Source organism: Triturus cristatus, chromosome 12 (genome assembly GCF_964204655.1).
Source record: "Triturus cristatus chromosome 12, aTriCri1.1, whole genome shotgun sequence".
Lineage (NCBI taxonomy): Eukaryota > Metazoa > Chordata > Amphibia > Caudata > Salamandridae > Triturus > Triturus cristatus.
In genome coordinates this window covers 399,117,193-399,141,250 of record NC_140595.1, presented here as the reverse complement: position 1 = coordinate 399,141,250, position 24,058 = coordinate 399,117,193, and the positions used below count along the sequence as shown (strand labels likewise).

Sequence of the window (24,058 nt, the reverse complement as noted above, 5' to 3'; positions counted from 1 at the left end):
TATATATATATATATATATATATATATTATCTACTGGCGGTCGCCAGTAGATAGTTATAGTTACAACCTAGTTTCCATAGGAAATCTCAAAATTCTATTTTGAATAACTTTGGCGCCGATTGACGAATCCTCGCGAAATTTTCAAAACTAATGGGGCGCTCCGTTCAGCTCCTACCCTGAAAGTCTCGGGGTGATTCGTCAAGCGGGGGCTGAGAAAAAAGGGGGGTCCCAAAACGAGTTTTCCCCATGCATTTTTCCATAGGACCTTTAGACACAGCTACAGCCAGAACGGCTGAACAGAATTACTTGAAATTTGGCAAAGAGGTAGTCCTTAGGTCAGGCATGTGCCTTTTGCATATATGGTGTAAATCCGTTCAGTAGTTCCTGAGAAAATCAAAAGTAAAATCATATACATATCTGGGCGGAGCCTAACCACACATCTCATTGTGAGATCTGATTGGCTGTCAGCACTTCATCCAAGAAGTGTTGGCAGCCATCTTGGGACCAATATACATGATAGCACCTCATTAAAAAGCATTGCAGTTAATAGAAGGTTTTAAGACTTTAGTTACATTATAAATCATTTGTTGATGGTACCATACTCATTTTAGGAATTGTAGTATGTTCTAAGGTGATTTTACCATGTGAAAAAGCCTTCTGCTGGGATATCATGAATCATGTTTGAGAGAAAACTATTTTCGCATGCTTTTCCCACAGATGTTTGGAAGGTGATCTATAAGCTAAACTGAGAGCATATTGTAAGATCCAACTCCAAGACAATGTGAATTAGTTGAATAAGAAGTTTAATCCAGGATAAAAGATGAGATGCTGCTAGATACTACACATCTCCCTTCTTCACAGACAATTAACAGCAATGCCTACAACACCAATAAAAGTTACACCAGGCATAGAATCTAACAACACATAATAATAAAAATCAGCATACATAGTCTTTCAGATACTTCGGTGCAGAAACCATCCTTGGAGATTTCCATGCATGTGACAAGGATTCTTGTTGTACAATTTTCCTTTGTGATGGAAAAGCTGGGTTTCTTGGAACTTCTTTAAGTCCCGGGACAAAGTCCTTTCTCACCACAACCACTCTATTCAAGTTCCACACCCGGTGATCCGCTGTTTTAACCGCATTGTTAAACAACTTAATAACCTGAATAGGTTTAAGGAAAGCTGCTTTACTTTTCCCCATACGGGGATTCTTTATCAGTACCCAATCCCCCACTTTCACTATTGTTGTTCTCACAGACTTTTTCACATCATGCAAAATCTTTCTTTCTTCAATTTTCTTCTTTTCAAACAACCTCCAGTCATCTTTCTCATTATCCTTAAACCGATTAGGCTGTAAATCATTTACCCAGGAAGGTGTCACTAACGAGTTGGCACACCTGCCTCTAAACAGCTCAAAAGGTGTCCTTTTTGTGACAGCATGAGGTGACAGCCTATACACTCTAACTTTTTTGAACACTTCTGCTCTCCAATCTAGACCCGCTGATCTTGCCATTTCAATCGTTTCCTTGAGAACCCGATTAAACCGTTCGACCATTCCATTTGTCTCTGGGTGATATAGAGAAGACTTCTTGTGTTTCACACCATAAGAACTCAAAAATTCTTCCATATCCCTCGAGACTAATTGCACTCCATTATCTGTGAGTATTGCATTAGGAATTCCTTCTCTATCAAATTTTTTTTTTTAAAACTCCTTAACATGTTTAGATTCAATCCCACGCGTTATAGCTATCTCTGGCCATCGAGAAAAAAAATCAACTAGAACTAGAATATACCACTAAACACCAGATACAGAGATCGGGCCTACAATGTCCAGTCCAATTTCCTTCCAAGGAGCATCAGGTCGGTCCCTTATTACCATAGGTTGTGTTCTTGGCTTGTTCACTCTGTCACTAAGTGCACACTGCATGCAGTCTCTTATTTTCCGTTCAATTAGTAAATCCATACCTGGCCACCAGTAAGAGGAGCGTAGGTATTCTTTGGTTTTAGAAATACCAAGATGCCCATCATGGGCCAAAGAAATTAATTCATCTCTAAGAGAGGTAGGAGGAACCAATATCACCCCTCTGACAAGAAAGCCATCCTGATCAGCAAGTTGATCCTTAACGTGCCAAAACTTATCCACTTCCTCATCCTTACTCTTTACATTCCAACCCTCTTTTACACAAACTTTGACTTTAGTTAAAACATCATCTTCACTAACCGCTCTCAACCATCTTTCTTTCTCTATAATTCCCCCTTCAATGAAGCAAACCATTTCTCCATCCTCTTCATTCTCTTCCTCTAGAGTTGAATTGTCACACACAACCAATCTTGACAACGCATCCGCTACCTTGTTTTGTATGCCTGGAATGTACCTGATGTCAAAGTTTTAATCCTGTAAAGCGACTACCCACTTTGTAATTCTACTGGAGATCGCATCTATACCCTTATTTTTGAAAATCTCACATAAGGGCTTGTGGTCTGTCCTGACCTGAAAGGTACCACCCCAAAGCAAATTTCGCAGTTTCTTTATAGACCAGTGGACTGCTAGAGCTTCCCTCTCTATGACTGAATACCGCACCTCTGCACCTCTTAAACTCCTTGACAAAAATAGAATCACATTGTCTTCACCATTATTCTTTTGCATCAACACCGCGCCCAAACCTTTTACACTCGCATCCGTTACTAACACTGATTTCTTATCCGGGTCGAAACTGCTGAGTTTGAGCGCTATATCTAATTCCTTTTTGAGCAAACAAAATTCCTTTTCACACTTATCATCCCAAACAAACTCATTTCCTTTATGTAGTAACGTCCTCATTGATACACAGAGGGAAGCAAAATTTTTAACAAATTTACTTTAGAATTCGGCCATGCCTAGAAAACTCAACAGCTCCTCTTTATTGCTTGGAGATGGCATATTTCGAATGGCAGTTACTAGACTCTCCTTAGGTGATACACCCCCTTCTCCAATCGTGTGACCAGGATAATCTATCGATCTCCTTTTGAACTTGCACTTTTCTACTTTAACAGTCAATCCTGACTGATCCAGTCTCTTCAAAACTTGTAATACCCTCTCATCGTGTTCATTATCATCTGTGCCAAAAACCAAAATATCATCTTGATATACCCTGACACCGGGTTGTCCCTTCAAAACAGACTCCAGTGCCCTCTGAAACACTGAAGCCGCTGAGACCAATCCAAATGGTAACCTCAAGAAACGAAAAGTCCCAAACGGCGTGATGAACGCCGTCAAGTCTTTTGAATCCTCATCCAGTTTGATTTGATGATATGCAGACCTGAGATCTATTGTACTGAAAACTTTCGCCCCTTTTAACAACATCAACATGTCTGCTATCTTAGGTAACGGATATTTGTCGATCACCACACACTTGTTTAGCTCTCTAAGGTCCACACATAAACGAAGAGAGCCAGCAGCTTTCTTCGCAGCTACGACCGGAGCAAGCCATTGTGTTGCTTCAATTTCTTCAATAATTCCCTCTCTTCTCAATTTCTCTAACTCAGTTTGAACCATTTCTCTGACAGCCACCGGAATACTCCTTACTTTGCAAGATACTGGATTTGCACCTTCCACAAGCCGAATATGATGTGTGTAACCTTTAAGACACCCTAAGCTACTACTGAAAACTTTGGGAAAGCGTTCAGTTAGCATACTCGTAAATTGATTTTCACAACTCATGTCTACTTTGGCCACAGATGCCGATCTAAAATTCTCTTTTAATAAAATAGGTGGTGATGAATTTGGATCTAGCTTGACACCAAGGTCTCTCTGGTGAAACCAGCTTAAAATGCTGTCCCCTTTTTGCGATACATAAACTTTCCCACTGGTTAGTCTATTTTTATATTCAATTAGACCCCAAAAGTACCCACACAACTTGATAGGTTCACCTCCATAGGCAAAGGATCTAATGTCTGGTGAGTAAATTCTGACATTTTTGATTTCTTTTACATAAAACTCTTTTGAAATTATGGTGATTTTAGCACCAGAGTCAAAAAGTACTTTTGTAGCCTTACCCTCAACACATATTTCATCAGTCGGGAGTACTTTTGTATTTCCCTCAGTTTGAACTGCTTGGATTTGAATCTGTCCACAGTCGATCTCACCTGAAGAATCACAAGTATCCTCCACATCAAAATATATTTCAGAAACCTTTCCCTTGAAATTTCTGTCTTTACATGCCACTGTAAAATGCCCTTTCCTTTTGCACTTACTACATGTGGCTCTCCAACCAGGACATTGTTTATCATTTGCTAAATGACCTAGTTTACCGCAACGAAAGCATGTTGCTTTAGAAGCATCGAACTTTACTCCAGTTCCACCAGAGGTACCTTTCTTAAAGTGATCCCCTTTTTCATTGTTAGTTTTAGGATTTGCTTTTATTGCTTGTACCATATTTTTCTCTTTTTTTTCTCCATCCTTCTTTATTACCTCTACACACTTCAAAGAATGCTCAATCCTTTTTGCAATAATTAAGACATCTTCCAAGTTTGGCTCGTCCTTCTGCCAAAGTTCCTCCCTTACACGTTCAATGCTACAACCTAACATAAACTGATCTCTAATACGTTCATCTAGTGTAGCACCAAACTTGCACGAGGAAGCTAACTTCCTTAAAGCAGTAATGTAATTTTCTATAGTTTCATCCTCCATTTGAGATCTCCTACCGAAATGATACCTTTAAAGTATCGTACTCACCTTCGGAAGGTAGTGTTTATCAAGCATAGCTATACATATCTCATACTCATTCAAACTCCTATCCACTAGATCCGGAAGGTGGTCAAACACCTCCTGACCTTCCGTACCCAAACAATGAAGCAATAACGCGGTCTTTCTTTCGGCACTCAAAGAGGCTCCACACACCCTGGCATATCTTTCAAAGACTTTCCGCCATTTTTGCCATTTTATGGGTGGATCTCCCAGGGTGGACAGGAAGAAAGGGGGTGCTGTTACGTTCTGCATGTTTGCACTTAGCCCTCAAATGTGATAACTTCAAATTCTTACCTGAGTCTCACCTTCCCCCTTTTTTTTTTTTTTTTAATTTTTTCTTTTTTTTTTTAAACAAAAAAATCTGTCCCTCTACTTTTCCACCCTAGTACTTTTATCAATAAAATCTGGGATTAATAGGCAAAACAAAGAGCTTTTCATATAGTTCCATCAATATAAACCACTTAAGCACTACAGAACTTCTGATAGTCTTAAAGTACTATTTGACAGCTCTAATATAAGCTTCCCAGTGTGTGTATCACTGAATTAAGACACATACGAAAGTACCTTCAGAGTGTGCGTATCACTGAAGTGACACGCTCGTAAACTTGTGGTTAACACAGCTACAATAGTACCTTGATAGTGTGCGTATCACTGAAGTGACACGCAATCAAAACTGTATTGGTTACTTGTGCCTGGTACATCAATCACTTCGTGAGGCATGCGAGGCGCTGGGCGCGCTGAGCAATCACTGGAGAGAAGGACACCGCGTCGAAAAAACAAATTACCTCAATGTAAAGTCTACTTATGCGGATTGCTGGGGTGACGGGAAGTGATCTGCTACAGATAACCAATAACGAGCCTGATTCGCGCTGTAAGAAAGTGTGCGAACCACTGTTAAGCCGCTTGTCTGAGTGCTCTTGTGAGAAGAGCTCGCACGAAGATAGTGCGTTCCACCCTTGCGTTCCATGGCCCAATGCGCGATGACTCTGCTTCGCGCGTCCAAGAGAGCGCTGACGCTTGTCTCCGTAACTAGGATACAGCGTTGAAATAGAGTGACGCTTGATGACGCTTGATGACGCTCGTTGCTTCCAGGTGTGGAGCGGTAGCTATGGTAGCAGCTCGAGGAAGGCAACGCGGTAAGGAGACTCCGTTTTGAAACCGTTGAAAAACTTTTAAACAACAACAACAGAGTACGCCTTCCCCACAGAAACGTCACTTCTCATGCTAAAACAGGATAAGCACAAGCCTTTGCAAAAAATGAAATCCTTGATGGGTGGTGCAAAATAAAGCCCAGCCTTCACTCGTTAGGCACTCATCACGCTTGAAAGTCACAATACAGCAGCCACGAACGTTGTTAGCAAGTACCAAAGAGCCAAGCCAAAGTTTGTTTGAACCACCAAATCAAAGTCTGTTTCCTTTTAAACAAAATAAGGAACAATGCTTTTTCTCACCAAGAATGCAAGTGTTGAGGTCCTTTTTCTCCCTTTATCTTTTCCTTCTTAAAACGAGCTTGTCAATCCCATCCTTCTGTCGCCAAAATGTAAGATCCAACTCCAAGACAATGTGAATTAGTTGAATAAGAAGTTTAATCCAGGATAAAATACCCCATCCACAAACAGCTTGTACATCGTTCAGGCTCTGGTCTCAACTGACTCTTCCCTGAGCCTAACATTCCAATCACCTAGCAACATCTCAGGCTTCCAGGAGATGCTGCTAGATACTACACATATTTTCTGTAAATTCACATTATCTTTCTCAGTCATGTGAGAATGAAGTCTGACATTCTCAGTAAAACATGTACATCCAACAAGGGCAGAGACTGTCAGTTGATTCCTTTGTGTTCTACTGCAGCTTCCCAGAGTGTTCCAAAGAACAACTAGAGCGCTAACAGTCTTACTTATGACAAAGGTATGGCACACCTGAAGCCATCTTGATTGGAATAAAGTGGTAACATTTAAAACATTTAATTTAAAAAGGAACAAAATGAGAGGGTTCATTTTGCCATAGAATGTATGATTAGTGCTGCAGAAAGAAAAATTAGGGCACATTTTGAGTGACTTCTCAAATCCTCTTCTATTTCATTAAAGAATTCTGACATGCAGACTGAAACATGCACTTTCAATACCAGCAGCAGACTTCCCTGGTGATGAGTAGCTTTACTACAGTGATCTAATGAGCAACTAGAGTGCTAACATTCTGAATTTATGGCAAATGTGTGACACATCTGAATGCCTTCTTCATTGAATCAAAGTAAAAAAACTGACAGTATGCCTACTGAGGAGACTGCAGTAAATGAGGAAATTAGGAAACTTCATAACAAGTCTCCCAAGATGGCCACCAGAGACAAAAGAGCCCAAATGTAGCACAAATATCACCGAGATGTAGCCCAAGTATAGCCCAATGACAGAAATCCCAGAGTGTTTTAAAGAACAACTAGAGCGCTAACAGTCTTACTTATGACAAAGGTATGGCACACCTGCAGCCATCTTGATTGGAATAAAGTGCTAACATTTAAAACATTTAATTTGCAAAGGAACAAAATGAGGGGGTTCATTTTGCCATAGAAATTATGACTAGTGCTGCAGAAAGAAAACTTAGGGCACATTTTGACTTCTCAAATCCTCTTCTATTTCATTAAAAAGTTCTGACATGCAGACTGAAACATGCACTTTGAATACCAGCAGCAGACTTCCCTGGTGAGCAGTAGCTTTACTACAGTGATCTAATGAGGAACTAGAGTGCTACCATTCAGAATTTATGGCAAATGTGTCACATCTGAATGCCTTCTTGATGGAACCAAAGTAAACAAGCATTGAAAATGCAATAGGTCTCGCCCTCGTTTAAGTTAAAGCAATTCTGTTTGTAATTAGGTGGCTTTTTAGCTTTGCTTTTATTAGTGTTTTTCAAAATTTCATGTAAATAACATGCATATCTGTATATGTATGCATGCATTTATATTTGTAGATATGCAGATTATATATATGTATGTATATACATATATATACACATACATATATATAAATGCATATATGTGCATATGTGTGCGTGTAGAGAGAGGTAGAGAGAGGTAGAGAGGTAGAGATGTAGAGGTAGAGACGTAGAGGTAGAGAGGTAGAGGGTAGTAGAGAGAGAGGTAGAGAAAGGTAGAGAGGTAGAGAGTAGAGGATGAGTAATAGAGAGTAGAGAGTAGTAGAGAGAGTAGTAGAGAGTAGTAGAGAGTAGCAGAGAGTGAGTAGGAGAGAGTAGTAGAGAGTAGCAGAGAGTGAGTAGGAGAGAGTAGTAGTGAGTAGTAGAGAGTGAGTAGTAGAGAGTAGTAGCGAGTGAGTAGTAGAGGGAGTAGTAGAGAGTGAGTAGTAGAGGGAGTAGTAGAGAGTGAGTATTAGAGAGTGAGTAGTAGAGAGTAGTAGAGAGTGAGTAGTGGAGACCGAGTAGCAGAGAGAGAGAGTAGTAGAGAATGAGTAGTAGAGAATGAGTAGTAGAGTGAGTAGTAGAGAGTAGTAGAGAGTGAGTAGTAGAGAGTAGTCGAGAGTGAGTAGTAGAGAGTAGTAGAGAGTGAGTAGTAGAGAGTGAGTAGTAGAGAGTGAGTAGTAGAGAGTAGTAGAGAGTAGTAGAGAGTGAGTAGTAGAGAGTGAGTAGTAGAGAGTGAGTAGTAGAGAGTGAGTAGTAGAGAGTGAGTAGTAGAGAGAGTAGTAGAGAGTGAGTAGTAGAGAGTAGTAGAGAGAGTAGTAGAGAGTAGTAGAGAGTGATTAGTAGAGAGTAGTGGAGAAGTAGAGAGTGAGTAGTAGAGAGTAGTAGAGAGTGAGTAGTAGAGTGAGTAGTAGAGTGAGTAGTAGGGAGTAGTAGGGAGTAGTAGAGAGTGAGTAGTAGAGTGAGTAGTAGAGTGAGTAGAGAGCAAGTAGTAGAGAGAGAGTAGTAGAGGGTGAGTAGTAGAGAGTGATTAGTAGAGAGTAGTGGAGAAGTAGAGAGTGAGTAGTAGAGAGTAGTAGAGAGTGAGTAGTAGAGTGAGTAGTAGGGAGTAGTAGGGAGTAGTAGAGAGTGAGTAGTAGAGTGAGTAGTAGAGTGAGTAGAGAGCAAGTAGTAGAGAGAGAGTAGTAGAGAGTGAGTAGTAGAGAGTAGTAGAAAGTGAGTAGCAGAGAGAGTAGTAGAGAGAGTAGTAGAGAGTAGTAGAGTGAGTAGTAGAGAGTGAGTAGTAGAGAGTGAGTGGTAGAGAGTAGTAGAGTGAGTAGTAGAGTGAGTAGTAGAGTGAGTAGTAGAGTGAGTAGTTGAGTGAGTAGTTGAGAGTGAGTAGTAGAGAGTGAGTAGTAGAGAGTAGTAGAGAGTAGTAGAGTGAGTAGTTGAGAGTGAGTAGTAGAGAGTAGTAGAGAGTGAGTAGTAGAGTGAGTAGTAGAGAGAGTAGTAGAGGGGGAGTAGTAGAGAGAGAGTAGTAGAGAGAGAGTAGTAGAGAGTAGTAGAGAGTGAGTAGTAGAGTAGTAGAGAGTGAGTGGTAGAGAGTAGTAGAGTAGTAGAGAGTGAGTGGTAGAGAGTAGTAGAGAGTGAGTGGTAGAGAGTAGTAGAGAGAGTAGTAGAGAGTAGTACAGAGTGAGTAGTAGAGAGTGAGTAGTAGAGAGTAGTAGAAAGTGAGTAGTAGAGAGTAAGTAGTAGAAAGTAGTAGCGAGTGAGTAGTAGACAGTGAGTAGTTTAATTTAAAAGGAACACAATGAGGAGGTTCATTTTGCCATAGAAATTATGATTAGTGAGGAAAAAAGAAAAATTAGGGCACATTTTGAGTGACTTATCAAATCCTCTTCTATTTCATTAAAAAATTCTGACATGCAGACTGAAACATGCACTTTCAATACCAGCAGCAGACTTCCCTGGTGAGCAGTAGCTTTACTACAGTGATCTAATGAGCAACTAGAGTGCTACCATTCAGAATTTATGGAAAATGTGGGACACATCTGAATGCCTTCTTGATGGAATCAAAGTAAACAAGCATTGAAAATGCAATAGGTCTCGCCCTCGTTTAAGTTAAAGCCATTCTGTTTGTAATTAGGTGGCTTTTTAGCTTTGCTTGTATTAGAGTTTTTCAAACTTTCATGTACACACCATGCATATGTATGCATATATGTATATGTTTGCATGAATTTATATTTATATAGATAAGCAGATAATATTTATATGTTTATATATTCACTGAAAAAACCATAGGTTTCACACACGTTATAGTTACGAATTAGCATTTAAAAAACCTTGCAAATTCACTAAAAAAAACCATAGGTTTCACACATGTTATAGTTAGCTGGACATTTCACTCGTAAAAAACCAATGAAATTCCCCCGTTATAGTTAGTGCAGGCAACTATAACTCAGGCGACCGCAATCCTCTGCTGAGGACGTCAGATATTACATCACTGTATTTAGACACTTATTTACCCATGTCTTCTTCCAATAATCTTTAGCTATACATATATTACAAATATTTATTTTTCATAAAGACACATATGTCATCAGTGATGTAATATCTGACGTCATCAGCAGAGGATTGCGGTCGCGTGAATTATAGTTGCCTGCACTAAATATAACGGGGGAATTTCATTGGTTTTTTACGAGTGAAATGTCCAGCTAACTATAACATGTGTGAAACCTATGGTTTTTTAAGTGAATATATTATATATATATATATATATATATATTCACTGAAAAAACCATAGGTTTCACACACGTTATAGTTAGGAATTAGCATTTAAAAAACCTTGCAAATTCACTGAAAAAACCATAGGTTTCACACATGTTATAGTTAGCGGAAAATTTACTGATAAAAAACCAGTGAAATTGCCCCGTTATAGTTAGTGCTGGCAACTATAACTCACGCGACCGCAATCCTCTGCTGATGCTAATACTGTATTTAGACACTTATTTGCCCATGTCTTCTTCCATACATTTTTAGCTATACATATATTACAAATATTTTTTTTTCATAAAGACACATATGTCATCAGCAGAAGATTGCGGTCGCGTGAGTTATAGTTGCCAGCACTAACTATAACGGGGCAATTTCACTGGTTTTTTATCAGTAAATTTTCCGCTAACTATAACATGTGTGAAACCTATGGTTTTTTCAGTGAATTTGCAAGGTTTTTTAAATGCTAATTCCTAACTATAACGTGTGTGAAACCTATGGTTTTTTCAGTGAATTTGTACGGTTTTTTAAATGCTAAGTTACTTTACGCCATTCGAGGCGTGCGCGCCCACTTAACGCAGTTCGTTCCGTGCACGGTTTTTATCAACTTTAATAAGCCCTGTACATTTGGTGGCCTTCGGCCACCAAAAGCACAGGGGGTGGGGTCAATGTGGATAGTGTTTTTTTTATTTCGATTTTATAATTTCATGTTGCCAAAATTTAGTTTTTTTTACCTATTAATAAGCCCTGTACATTTGGTGGCCTACGGCCACCAAAAGCACAGGGGGTGGGGTAAGTGTGGATAGTGTTTTTTTTTTTTTTTTTTTTTTTACCGTACGCTTACGGTAAGCGTACGGTAAGCGTACTCGGCGAAATTGCCGAAAAAAAAATAAAACCGTTTTTGCTCTTGGGGGATGTTTGGGGACTCCCTCAACATGACTATGTGGGAGGGAGTTGTCAAAACAGCCCCGTAACATGTTTTTGGCCATGTTGTTTGATAAACAACACTCAGTGCAAGAGACAAAATGGCGGCCGCCGCTTCCTGGTTTCGGCCGATTCGAATGTTTACTAAGATCTAAGAGCCAATCAGAATCGCGCTCGTGCACGCCACCGCACGCTTACGGTAAGCGTACGGTAAGCGTACCGTAAGCGGGCTCAGATATATATATTGATTTAAAGGCTATTTTCTCAGAATCTACTGAACGGATTTACACCAAACCTACAAAAGGCACTTCCTTGACCTAGGGACTACCTCTCTGCCAAATTTCTAGTAATTCTGTTCAGCCGTTCGGGCTGTAGCTCGTTCTAAAGGTCCTATGGAAAAATGCATGGGAAAAACGCGTTTTGGGACCCCCCTTTTATCTCAGCCCCCGCTTGACGAATCCCCCCGAGACTTTCAGGGTAGGAGCGGAGCGTAGCGCCCCACCTATTTTGAGAAATTCGCGAGGATTCATCGGCCGGCGCCAAAGTTATTCAAAATAGAATGTTGAGGTTTTCCTATGGAAAAGGGGTCCTAACTATAACTACCTATTGGCGACCGCCAGTAGGTAATATATATAAATATATATATATAGATATGCTGGATGATATCTTGAGTCACCATATTTGGTTTTATTCCAAACCTTATGAGGGGGTTTGCACTTCCTGTAATCAAATTCTTAAAAATAATCATTATGGACAAGTATTAACAATAATATAATTCGACATGAGAAAAGATTACTGCTAATTCTCTCCATTTTTTTCTAGTTGTTGCTGAGTCACTCTCAGGTGTATAATATTAGGAGATTCCTGAGATTCTATTCAGTTCGTATAATAATTCTTTAAATATACGCAGGTTATTCAGAATCATGGACTGGGTACAGATATGTGATGCAGGTGCTTGGGTGGCCTCACTCAACCCAGAGAGGACCTTCAATATTCTTGAGTGGCCTTACTTAATGGCAGTACTCCACAACACAAAATGAGGGTAGGTTCAGAATTTCTAAACTGGATACAGTTGCTGTACTTCCAACCACTGGCGCAATGAGCTTATTCAGAGTGATATCCTAGACCTTTAAGATAGAAAGGGGCACTTGTCAGGGGTGCCCACTGTAGCCATGGAATCCTGGTGTCTTTAATACAAGCTAGGGGCCTGGACAGGGATAATAAGATGGAGAGGTAGCATGTCATATGGGTATATGTGGATGACCTTCGGATCTATCTACAAGACAACAGTGCCTCCCTGGGGCCACTGATGGCCCTATTAGAACAATTAGGGCTAATGTCAGAGATAAAGATAAAGTGGGATAAGTCCTGCTTGATTCCTTTACATGTACTATCGAATGATCAGAAGCGATTGATACCCAGCATCTGCTAACAGTAGATTTATGATACCATCAGATACTTGGGAATTAATGTTTACAACCTAGAGACAGATCAGGTGAATGGGAATTTGGAGCAGGCAATAACATCACTGCGATAGTCAATCCCATTTCGGAGCTCACTCCCATTATCACTGATAGTTGAGTGGCCATATCTAAATTCTTAGTGCTCCTGAGGCTGATTCACTTTTTTGCAGTGCTTCCGGTGGTGCTGAAGAGTCTTTTTCAGGGAACTGCAGTCCTTACTGACATCCCTGATCTGAGATGTAGAGTGGCAATTGGGAAATTATGTGCCCCTCTGGTAAAGGGTGGGCTGGCTGTCCGCAATTATGAACTATATTATGCTGCAGCTCAATTGCAAGGGCCAATATACTAGAATCAGTAGACGTATACAACAGACTGGAAGGATACTTTGTATTAAAGAGGTTGTTGGGACCGAAAATTGGTAAACGGGGAGAACATGCTCAAGAAAGTGACACACAAATGCTGGAAAGGTTTGTGCATGGAAATGCCGTTCTACTCTGTAGACAGCTGTATGGACGCGAGACTTGATTAAACAAATTTATACTGAAATACATATGTTACTGAATCTCATATAAACAGGAGGCAGGGATATGGGACTGATATCTATGTAAACTAGAAGCAAAATTCAATGAAAAGCCACCCTGATAGAACAGTGTACTATTGTATATGCTTTAATGCTTAGGGGGCGCTGTGGAAATTGAGTGGGTTGGAGAATGACACAAGCGGCCTACTCTGGAATGTCCTTTGGTTTGTTTTTTGCTTCTACGACCTCGCCTTCTTTTCCCTTCTCAGCTCCCCCCTTAATTCTCAAGAATAGTCCTGTCTCTCCAATGCAGATGACTGTAAAATATAGTATGACAGCGATTGATAACTGTCAACTGGTGTTTGTTTGTAGCCCAGTGGCAGTGGGCTGGCGCGCAGACGCTTAGAGAGCTCTCAGAACCTTTTCCTGCATCTCCTTAATTTTACTGTGCAGCGTCCCGCTGATTCGAGCGGTCGGCGCTTTCACCCTACGCGAGGGTTTTAAAACTTTTATTGGTAACCCCTGTATTTTTGTTATGCAGGTAAAATAGCTATACCTTATCATTCCAGGTATTCTGCTGGCTGGGGGCTGTTTGAGATCGCCGGTCCCCGCCGGTAGCGGCCGCCATCTTTGATTGGGATCGTTTGATTGGAGTGGAGCCCTGAACTCCACCCTCGCTCCGCCCCTATTTAGGAGCACGCTTTGAGCCTCGCTTCGTGTTTGTTTGTAGCCCAGTGGCAGTGGGCTGGCGCGCAGACGCTTAGAGAGCTCTCAGAACCTTTTCCTGCATCTCCTTAATTTTACTGTGCAGCGTCCCGCTGATTCGAGCGGTCGGCGCTTTCACCCTACGCGAGGGTTTTAAAACTTTTATTGGTAACCCCTGTATTTTTGTTATGCAGGTAAAATAGCTATACCTTATCATTCCAGGTATTCTGCTGGCTGGGGGCTGTTTGAGATCGCCGGTCCCCGCCGGTAGCGGCCACCATCTTTGATTGGGATCGTTTGATTGGAGTGGAGCCCTGAACTCCACCCTCGCTCCGCCCCTATTTAAAGGGCCTCCATGTGTCGGCGCAGCGGACGAGCGCAGCGGGCGCGACGTAGGCGCGCCGGAGTTGCGCCTGAGTTAAGCCCGTCTGCGCCCGTCCGCGGCAGGCCGGGGCATGGGGCATGTCACTCTGCTCCCTTACTCATCTACACTCGCTCCTTTCTAGTCTCTGCTCATGATCCTGCCCTCCCCCCCCCCCTCTCCGTACCGAAACTGCTTCTTCATAATCTGTTTACGACTAGAACCTCATTCCCGGAAATTTCCCCTATCTCTTCCGATAATGGCGTCCATTCTTCAAATCCCGCGTCCCGGGCCCAGTCACTCCCTCGCTCTACTTCCTCCCCATTGTCTGTGATGTATCTTAACACCCGGTCCCTGGTCTGTCATCAATCAGAAATATTTTACCTCCTGGACTCGGAACAGCCTGATGTCCTGTTCTTGACCGAGACCTGGCTCACTGACGATTCATCTCCTGACGTTCTGGCGGCCATTCCCCCAGGCTACTACATCCTGCAGACCAACCGCCCTGCTGGTAAAGCGGGCGGCGGCGTTGCAGCCATCATCAGACACCCCATTAGGTTCTCCCCAGTGTCCTTTCCTAGTATCGCCTCGACAGACTGTCTCGTATTAAGACTGGAGCAGCCTGGGTCTTCACTCATCTGTGTGTTGACCTATCGCCCCCCTCAATCTATGCCTGACTTTTCTATCCTGTTCGGTAACATGATCACCCAGCTTACCATCAGCAATTCCAACGTGTTGATCATGGGCGACTTTAATTACTGGCCATCAGACACTCATGAAACTGCTGATTCGCGTGCTTTTTCTGACCTAATGTTGAGCCTTAACTGCACTCAACATATACATGCACCCACACATGTTAAAGGCCACATTTTAGACCAAGTCTGGACCACCTCTCTTGCCATCTCTGCTCCCCTCATCGCCCCTTGTCTCTGGTCTGACCATCACCTCATCACTTTCTCCTTATCCCTGTCTTCCCCTATCACCGCTGCCCACCAATCCAATTTCCTGGCGCGCAATTGGAATAAAGCCGACCTTAACAAACTTACGGCTCTCCTGAGTTCTTCACTCCCACTCATGACTGGACCCAACATCTCTACCGACCTTCAGTCCATAACCCTCACACACTGGCTTACCGCCGCGGCCGACTCTGTGGCACCACTAAAATCGGTTAAGACAAGGCGCAGGCACGATGCCCAAAAGTGGTTTACCGCTGAGCTCCGCGCACACAAACTTACTCTCCGCCAGGCAGAGAGACGCTGGCGCCGGGATTACTCCCCCGAATCGAAAATGATCTTCTCGTCTCGGCTGAAGGAGTACAAGAACGCTATTACTGTGGCTAAATCATGCTACTTCTCAGGCAAAATTTTAAACTCATCCAATAAATCTAAAGATATTTTTTCTATAGTGGATGAATTATCCTACCCGGAAAGAGTCATCTTAGCCCCTCTCCCTTCTCAATCCTTGTGCGACTCCCTTAATCAATTCTTTGTGGAGAAAATCACCAAAATTAAAACTAGCATTTCCACCTTCCCACCTGCCCCTACATCCTTTTGTGTCCCCAGTTATTCTCCCACACACACCTTTACCCACTTCCCTCCTATTTCCAAGGACAACTTCCTCTCACTCCTACACAACGTCTCTTCTGGCTCTCCCAGCGATTGTTGCCCCCCCTCGGTCCTTCGAGAAGTTTTTACCGCCTGTCCTGACCCCCCCCTTGCTCTCTTGAACAACTCTCTAGCCATAGGGGAGGTTCCGGGACCCTTCAAACAGGCCGAGGTGGTTGCCATCCTCAAAAAACCTTCGGCAGACCCTTCCATCATGAGCAACTTTCGCCCTATCTCTCTTCTTCCCTATCTTAGCAAAGTTCTAGAGTCGCACGTCACTCACGCTCTCAGCTCCTTTGTGGAAGAATCTGGTGCACTGGACCCCCAGCAGGCTGGATTCAGACCTGCGCACTCAACAGAAGCCGTCATCCTTTCTGTTATGGAGGAACTGCGCAGGGGCGCGGACGCGAACATCTGCCAGGCCTTGGTCCTCCTGGACTTGTCGGCCGCCTTTGACACGGTCGACCATCAAATTTTGGTCGATCGTGTCAGGGAGGCTGGCATCCAGGGCACCGCTCTGGCCTGGGTCCGATCCTTTCTGACCCAACGCCATCAAGCTGTCAGACTATCCCAGTTTACTGCCTCCCAGGTCAAACTGTCCTGTGGTGTCCCACAAGGCTCTTCCCTCTCCCCCCTCCTTTTTAATTTGTATCTTTCCCCACTTATCCGTGCCCTCCGTCAGTTCAATGTCACAGCATTCAACTATGCTGATGACATACAACTAATTTTCAACATCAACTCCTCTGCTGACTCTATTGCCACCTTTCAAAATACCCTGTGCTTTATCAGCAACTGGATGAGCTCAAACCATCTGAAGCTCAACCCCGACAAGACCGAACTCGTTCTTGTCGGGGGTCCCCTCAACCCTTGGGATTCTTCTTTTTGGCCTCTCAGCCTTGGCAGTCCACCTAGCCCCGCCAACTGTGTTAAAAGTCTGGGAGTCGCCATCAGTAGTAATCTCTCCATGACGCCCCAGATTAGCGCGGTAGTCTCCTCCAGCCATTTCCAATTAAGGAAAATTAAGAAAATCTCCCGGCTACTTACTTCCGAGGCTCTTACCTTGGCCCTGATGGCGCTTGTAATATCGAGGTTAGACTACGCCAACGCGCTCTATGTAGGCATCCCAGCCTACCAACTCAGGCGGCTTCAGCTGATCCAGAATCAGGCTGCCCGCCTGATCCACTTCCTCCCTAGAGATCATCATGTCCGTCCCCTCCTGAAGAGCCTTCATTGGCTCCCTGTAGCCGCCCGCTGTAAGTTCAAGCTGGGTTGTATCATTTACAAATCTCTAGCCGGCCAGGGCCCCCTCTTTATTTCTTCCCTTCTTCAATCCTACGTCCCTTCCCGCACTCTCCGGTCTTCCCAAATGGTCTTGCTTTCCATCCCTAGATATAAGAGGAAGAAACATGGCGGGCTCAAGTTCTCCTTCCTGGCCCCCACTTTTTGGAACTCCCTCCCCTTGTCCCTGAGATTGACCACTTCGTACCCCAGCTTCAGATCTGCCCTTAAAACTTTTCTTTTCACAGAATCTTATCAATAAACGGCCTTTGCACTATCTTCTGCTCTCTTTACTTTGGCGCCAAGAAACCTAATGGTGTTAGTTGCGCCCTTATAAATTTATTTAACATAACATAACATAAGTTATACAAGTTCAATATGTTCTAATCTTTGACTAATGTTAAACCGGGATAGATTAACACTAAGAGCAGGTACTCATGCATGGAGGCAGAGATAAAATTGGCGGAAATGTGCTGTTAAATTATACCAGCATTATGAACGTCTTATGGTTTGAAAGCAATGCTCATCGATATATGTAAAAATGTGTCCAACATCTTGTAAAATCAATAAAGTAATGTGACAAAGTAGCGTGTTAAACAGTGGTGCATAGTTTTGTACGGATGTATCTTCTTTACAATGAAAAAGCGTAATAGATTGAACGGAAAATCATGTATTCTTTTATTGCTTTCAACAATACCTGTAACAGGTTAGGAGAAACACTACATGGCAGGAAGTAATTTTGTTATGAAACATAGGCATTCAATGTTGATATTCAACAGTTAAAATAATTTACATACCTATTCCATTCACAATCGATGAATTCTTTACATCCAAATCATTGGTAAACTCATGATCTTTTTTGTGATCACTGAATTCAATTTTTGCCTGTGCTGATGAGTTTTCAAAATGTTTGCAATCTTTCTCATGGCTGGCATCTCCATTCTGAATGCCGTTATGAGACGCTTTCAGTGGCATTATCTGCAAGCCACTTGGTGTAGATCGATAGCTCACAGTTTTAGTGGCTCCAGATGGTTGCTTTGCTGTATATAGTTTTTTCTGCTTCTGGAGTGGTGGATTCAAACGTTTCCTTTTAAGTGTTGTCCCTTTAACTTTTCCAGACTCATGAGATCTCTGGGATAGTTTTCCAAAATTTGTGACTTGATTTTCCCGTAAATATTTTGAAATACCGCATTGTTTTCCAGATTTTATTCGCTTTTCTCTAGTGACATGAAGCACATTGAACTCATCAATAAATTCTTCACAGTGTAGGAGATGATGTTCTGGTTCCCAGGTGTCTTCGCTGCTTCCGTACCCTTTCCACCTGATAAGGTATTCCCACTTACCTTTTTTATTCTTCCGTTTGTCTACAATCCTTTCGACCTAACAAGAAAGAAATTAGATTCATAAATATTAAGCAGCAGGCATCACAGTATACTAATGAGAATAAACAGATAAATATGATGAGTTTTGCATGTACGGCCCTGCAACATTACTAATAGACATAAAAGAAAGTCTAAAATACTTTGCTAAGATGTTGACAGTAGAACCTGTTTTCAAAAAATGATTCGCACATTCATTTCCTGCTAATACCAAATACATTGCTAAAATGTAGACCGGAGAAGCCATTTGCAAAAAAATTACTTTCACACTTGCTTTCTGCTAATACCTACTTATGAAACATAATTCAAATATAAGATATTCATTGCAGTTCCTCACAATAAAGCTTGACAAATTATCCTTAACACCTTTTTTTTCCCTGTGGATATAATAAATGATTGGTCAAGTGGGTAGTCAGGACCCCAGGACCACAAGTCCTTGAACATTGTAATCACAGGTGTAACTCTTGATTCCATGTGTTATACTAAGTTATTTATTAATAATATTCAAAGGCTATGCAAATCACAAGCAGCATCAGGGCAGCTAACTAACAGAGAATTATAATCCCTTGAAAGTACCGCACCTTAGTGGCTTTTCTAAAAGAATATTAGGCAACTATTTCTAAAAATGTGTACAGGCAAACAGTTGACAAGAATGCTTTAGGTGTGATGTAAGGCATTCATTCAGTCAAAAAGTCCCTCCACATCAGAAAGCAACTGCAACAATATACATAATGCTTCCAAGTTCCCAACAGCGGACTAATAGCTCTGCACCTCACGCTAGTTCCATCAATTCTTTGGTCATGCGCAATTTCTCCCCAACACCAGCCGTTGCGTGGCTCCTCTGTGTTCCAGATTCCGAAAAGTTGCTATAAGTAGGGGTGTGCCAGGCTATGAAGTCCAAAACACTTGTTGTAGTATCAAAAAGCCTTTATTTAAAAAAAAAATAATCTTTAATTCAATAGTAAATAAAGCTCAGCCATCATGTTTCATTCCCACAAGGAGAACTTCATTAGGGCTTTAATATCACGATGGTGTATCAAGAAGTGTTATTTTCATAATAAACTTCAGTTTATTGCGCTGGAAGCCGTCTGAGTTTTCCAGGCATAATCAAGCCTGTAGGCGAAAACCGAAATGACGATGGTGACTACAACAAGTGTTTTAGACTTAATTGCCTGGCACACCCCCACTTGTAGCAATATAGATAATGCTAGCTACACAGCTGAAATGGTTGAGGAAAAAACAGCTGTATATTTTAGCTCCAGGATGTTTTAAATTTGATATACATGTTTATAATTGTTTGATTAAATAAAATCCTTACATATAATAAAAACAAATACCTTCAAACCCTCCCCCAAATTGATTACTACACTCACTCTTATGAAATTTGCGACTCCATTTCTGCCCAACAAGTAACCATAGAGTCCTTAGTACTTTTGTATAATTAGTGGATCAGTCCTAATCATACTCAATTCAAGCATTCACCTTGTTACACATAATTTCCCGTGGAGTCCAACGAACCACAAAAACATAAGATTAAGATTGCACAGTTCCTTTATTGCACATGACCCGTCCAGATAACCCTAATGACATGAATCATCTCGAAGTATAAACATCAGATGCCCATGGCTGTGCAAAATGTTAACACTTGGACATTAAAATCTTTACCAAGTAAAAAAATAAAAACAAAGTTTTTTGCCTTGCAGATATATGTAAAATATATACAAGTATATTGGTCAGATAGAATCTGTAAAATATTGAATATATTGATTACTCAGGCCACAATTAAATTACATCTTTACAAAGTTAGAAGATAAGAAAATAAACATTTTGCCTTGCAGATATCTGTAAAGTATAAAAGAGTATATCGCTGATATCTGTAAAAACTTTTAGTCAGGCCACAGAGTAAAATGCAATTTCATTAGACAGGTGGTGGTACTACAGCTTTAATTATTAGTTTCTAGTTAGGAGGATTCCACCTTTGCCTTAAGTACAGCCGTACAGGTACTCAGACAACCAATCACCCATTCAGCCACTATATACCAACTCACCAACCCATACAGCCACTGAGACACCAATTGACAGACTGATACAGACATTCACACGACCTAGTCACTCACCCATACATTCACTGACACCTAATCACTCACTTATACAGTCACGCACCCACTAATTCATCCATACAGGCACCCATGCACTCACTGATTCACCAATACAACCTGGTATATATAATTAACACTCAAACTTATAAAAAAACACTCACAGTCACTGGATGATATCTTCTGTGATGTTATTTGACGTCATTAGTGATTTCATCAGTGATGTCACTGACCATGTCATGAGTGATGTAATATCTGACATCATAAGCAGTGCATTGCAGTGGCATGAGCTATAGTTAGCTCAGCTAACTAAACTGTTGAATTTCTCTGTTCTTTTTACGAGTGAAACCTGAGCCTAATTATAACGTCTCCGTGAATTTCTAAGGTTTTTTTTTATTTCATTTCCTAACTATAACATCCCTGTAGCCTTTATTTTTCAGTGAATTTCTAAGGTTACTTAAATGCTAATTCCGACCTATAACGTTCCTGTAACCTTTGATTTTTTTCTTGAATTGCTATGATTTTTTAACTAGTAGTCGTGTTTGCAGAGTGGTGGAGAAAGGGGGCTGGGCCTCCGACCAGCTCTCAGGAATCCCGCTGTGTAGAAACTACAGGAGGTACCAGGTGGGCTCTTGGCCCCAAGGTCCCTCAGGAGTAAAGTGGACTTCATCACCCAACCAGTAATGCACCACGAGAAACGTTTGCATAGAGGTGGGAAAAGGGGGCGTGGCCTCCGAAGATCTCTTGAGTCATGAGTGATGTAATATGTGACATCATCAGCAGTGCATTGCGGGGGCGCGAGTTATAGTTAGCTGAACTAATTATAACATCCAAATTTCACTGGTTTTGTACGAGTGAAACGTCCAACTACCTATAACGTCCCTGAAACCTGTGTTTTTTCCAGTTAATTTCTAAGGTTTTTTAAATGCTAATTTCTAACTATAACGTCCCTGAAACTTGTGGGTTTTTTCAGTGAATTTTAAAGGTTTTTAAAATGCTAATTTCTAACTAAAACATCCCTGAAACCCGTGGTTTTGTCAGTGAATTTCTATGTTTTTTTAACTAGCAGTCGCATTAGCAGAGTGATGGAGAAAGGGCACTGGGCCTCCAACAGGCGTTCAAGAATTCCGCTGTGTAGGACTTACAGGAGGTACTAGGTGGGCTTCTTGGCCCCCAAGGACCCTCGGGAGTAAAGTGGACTTCATCCCCCAAAAGTAGTGTGCCAGGAGGTGCATTTACAGAGTGGTGAAGAATGGGGGCGTGGCCTCCAAAGACATCTTAGCAATCCCACTGTGTGGGACTTATGAGAGTTAACAGGAGGGGTAGTTGGCCCACAAGGAAATCCTGGGGGGCCAACTACCTCTCCTATTACCTCCAGTAAGTCCCACACGGCAAGATTGCTGAATTCCCTTTGTCCACCACTCTGCAAACCCGCCTCCTGGCGTGCTCTTGGTTGGGGATGAAGTCCCCTTCGCTGCTGGAGGTCCCTGGGGGCCAACTAGCCCTCCTGTTACCTCCAGTAAGCCCCACATAGCTGGATTACTGAGAGGTGGTCAGAGACCACTCCCCCCCCTTTCTCCACCATTCGGCAAACGTGCCTCCTGGTGAACTACTGCTTGGAGAATGAAGTCTACTTTACTCCTGAGGCCCTCAAGAGGCAAAGGGGACCTCATCACCCCACCAATAGGTGCGTTTGCAGAGTGGTGGAAAAAGGGGCGTGGCCACTGACCACCTTTCCCCAATCCAGCTGTGTGGGGTTTACTGGTAGTAGGTTGGCTAGCTGGTCCCTAAGGACCCTCACCAACAAAGAGCACTTCATCCTCCAACCAAGAATACGCAAGGAGGCATGTTTGGAGAGTAGTGAAGAAAGAGGACTGCTCCTCTGTGTGTTGCCAGCTTCTGTTATTTAAAAAGAATTCTAGGAAGGGGGCTGTGTGGCCCCCCTTCCCTTGATGCTTTTGGGCCCCTGGGACACCATCCCCCGGGGCCTGAACCATTTTTTATTTACTTTTTAGTAATAAAATGGGAGGGTGGCTGCTCGGTCCCCTTTCTGAGAGGCACATTTCTGCCCCGGGGACCCCATCCCCCAGGGCTGACCCTTTGGTATTTTTGGGGGGAAATGGGAGGGAGGTCAGGCTGATTTTGGCCCTGGGGACCCCATCCCCCGGGTCCCGGCCTTTTTTTATTTTTAAGGAATGGGGCCACATGGCCCCCCTTCCCTGGGCCAGTTTTGGTCCCGGGGACCCCACCCTCTGGGGCCTGCTTTCTATGTAAGGAAAAAAAAAATTGGAAGAGGGGCCCCACTCCTGAGGCCGATTCAGCCCCGTGGCATGGCCACGTCCTTTATTTTTTTTAAATGAATAAAAATGGGTAAGGAGCCTGCGCGGCCCCCCTACCCGGGCCATTTTTGGCCCCGGGGACCCCATCCCTCAGGGCATGGCCACATCCTTGGGGACCACAAGGAGAGACCCAAGGCCCCCGTGGTCCCTGCTGGGTCCCCGCCTCCTGCGGGAGCTGGCATTGCTTTTAAGCAGAGGGAGCTGCAGACATGCAGCTCCCTCTGCCCAAGAGCAATTCTGCTTCGCTTCCTAGAAGCAAGAGAATTTTTCATCCTCTCGCTTCCATGAAGCAAAGCACAGTTTTCTATGGCCATGCATTAGCAAACTGCAATGTCCTGGGGGTGGGCACCCCGGGACATTGCTGGAGCCGGCCCTGGGGGGGGGTGGTCCCTAGGGCCATTTACGGCCCCCTCCAACAATTCTAAAGCCATGGGGAGGTGGTGGTCCCAGGGGCTGTGTGGGGGGTCTCAAGCCCCCCACACATTATTTTGCATCCCACACGGTATTTTCCCCCCTGCATTTACCAAAATTAGGCTCGAGGTGGTGTGGGTGTGCAGGAGTCCTCACACATTTATTTAGAAAATAAACTCCGGGAGGTGGAGGTCCCTGGGGCTGTGGGGGGGCCACATTGTCCCCGCATTTAACGAACATAGCCGGGGGGGGTGGCATCCCCGGGGCTTCAGGGGTCCCTCTGGGCCCCGCATGTATTTTGACGATTGCCCCTGGGACCTGGCCCACCCAGAGGCCTAATTAAACGAAGCGCGGGGGCCAGCGCTACATTTAAACATTTTCAGCCAAATTAGCAGATCAAATGCAAATTCCTTTGGAAAAAAAAGTTACTATTTTTTTGGGGCCCTGGGGGTCCCTCTGCGACCCCCTGAGCAGGCCTAGGGGGTCAGGGTGTTTCAACCATGCCCCTCTTGATTTTGAACCTTTTTTGCCCTTTTTCCTTGTGACTCAGTTCAACCAAATCACAAGATGACTGCCAACACTTCCTGGTTT

The 24,058-nt window shown here is 42.9% G+C and overlaps 1 protein-coding gene across 1 annotated transcript in view; it reads right to left on the bottom strand.

Moving 5' to 3' along the window:
• The window catches only part of CDYL2 (chromodomain Y like 2), a 558,585-nt gene that overhangs the window by 385,838 nt on the left and 148,689 nt on the right, over positions 1–24,058 (bottom strand). Inside the window, exon 2 of the mRNA XM_085637362.1 lies at positions 18,040–18,622. Coding sequence (XP_085493488.1) covers positions 18,040–18,622 — 583 coding nt within the window. The remainder of the gene's footprint in view (positions 1–18,039; positions 18,623–24,058) is intronic.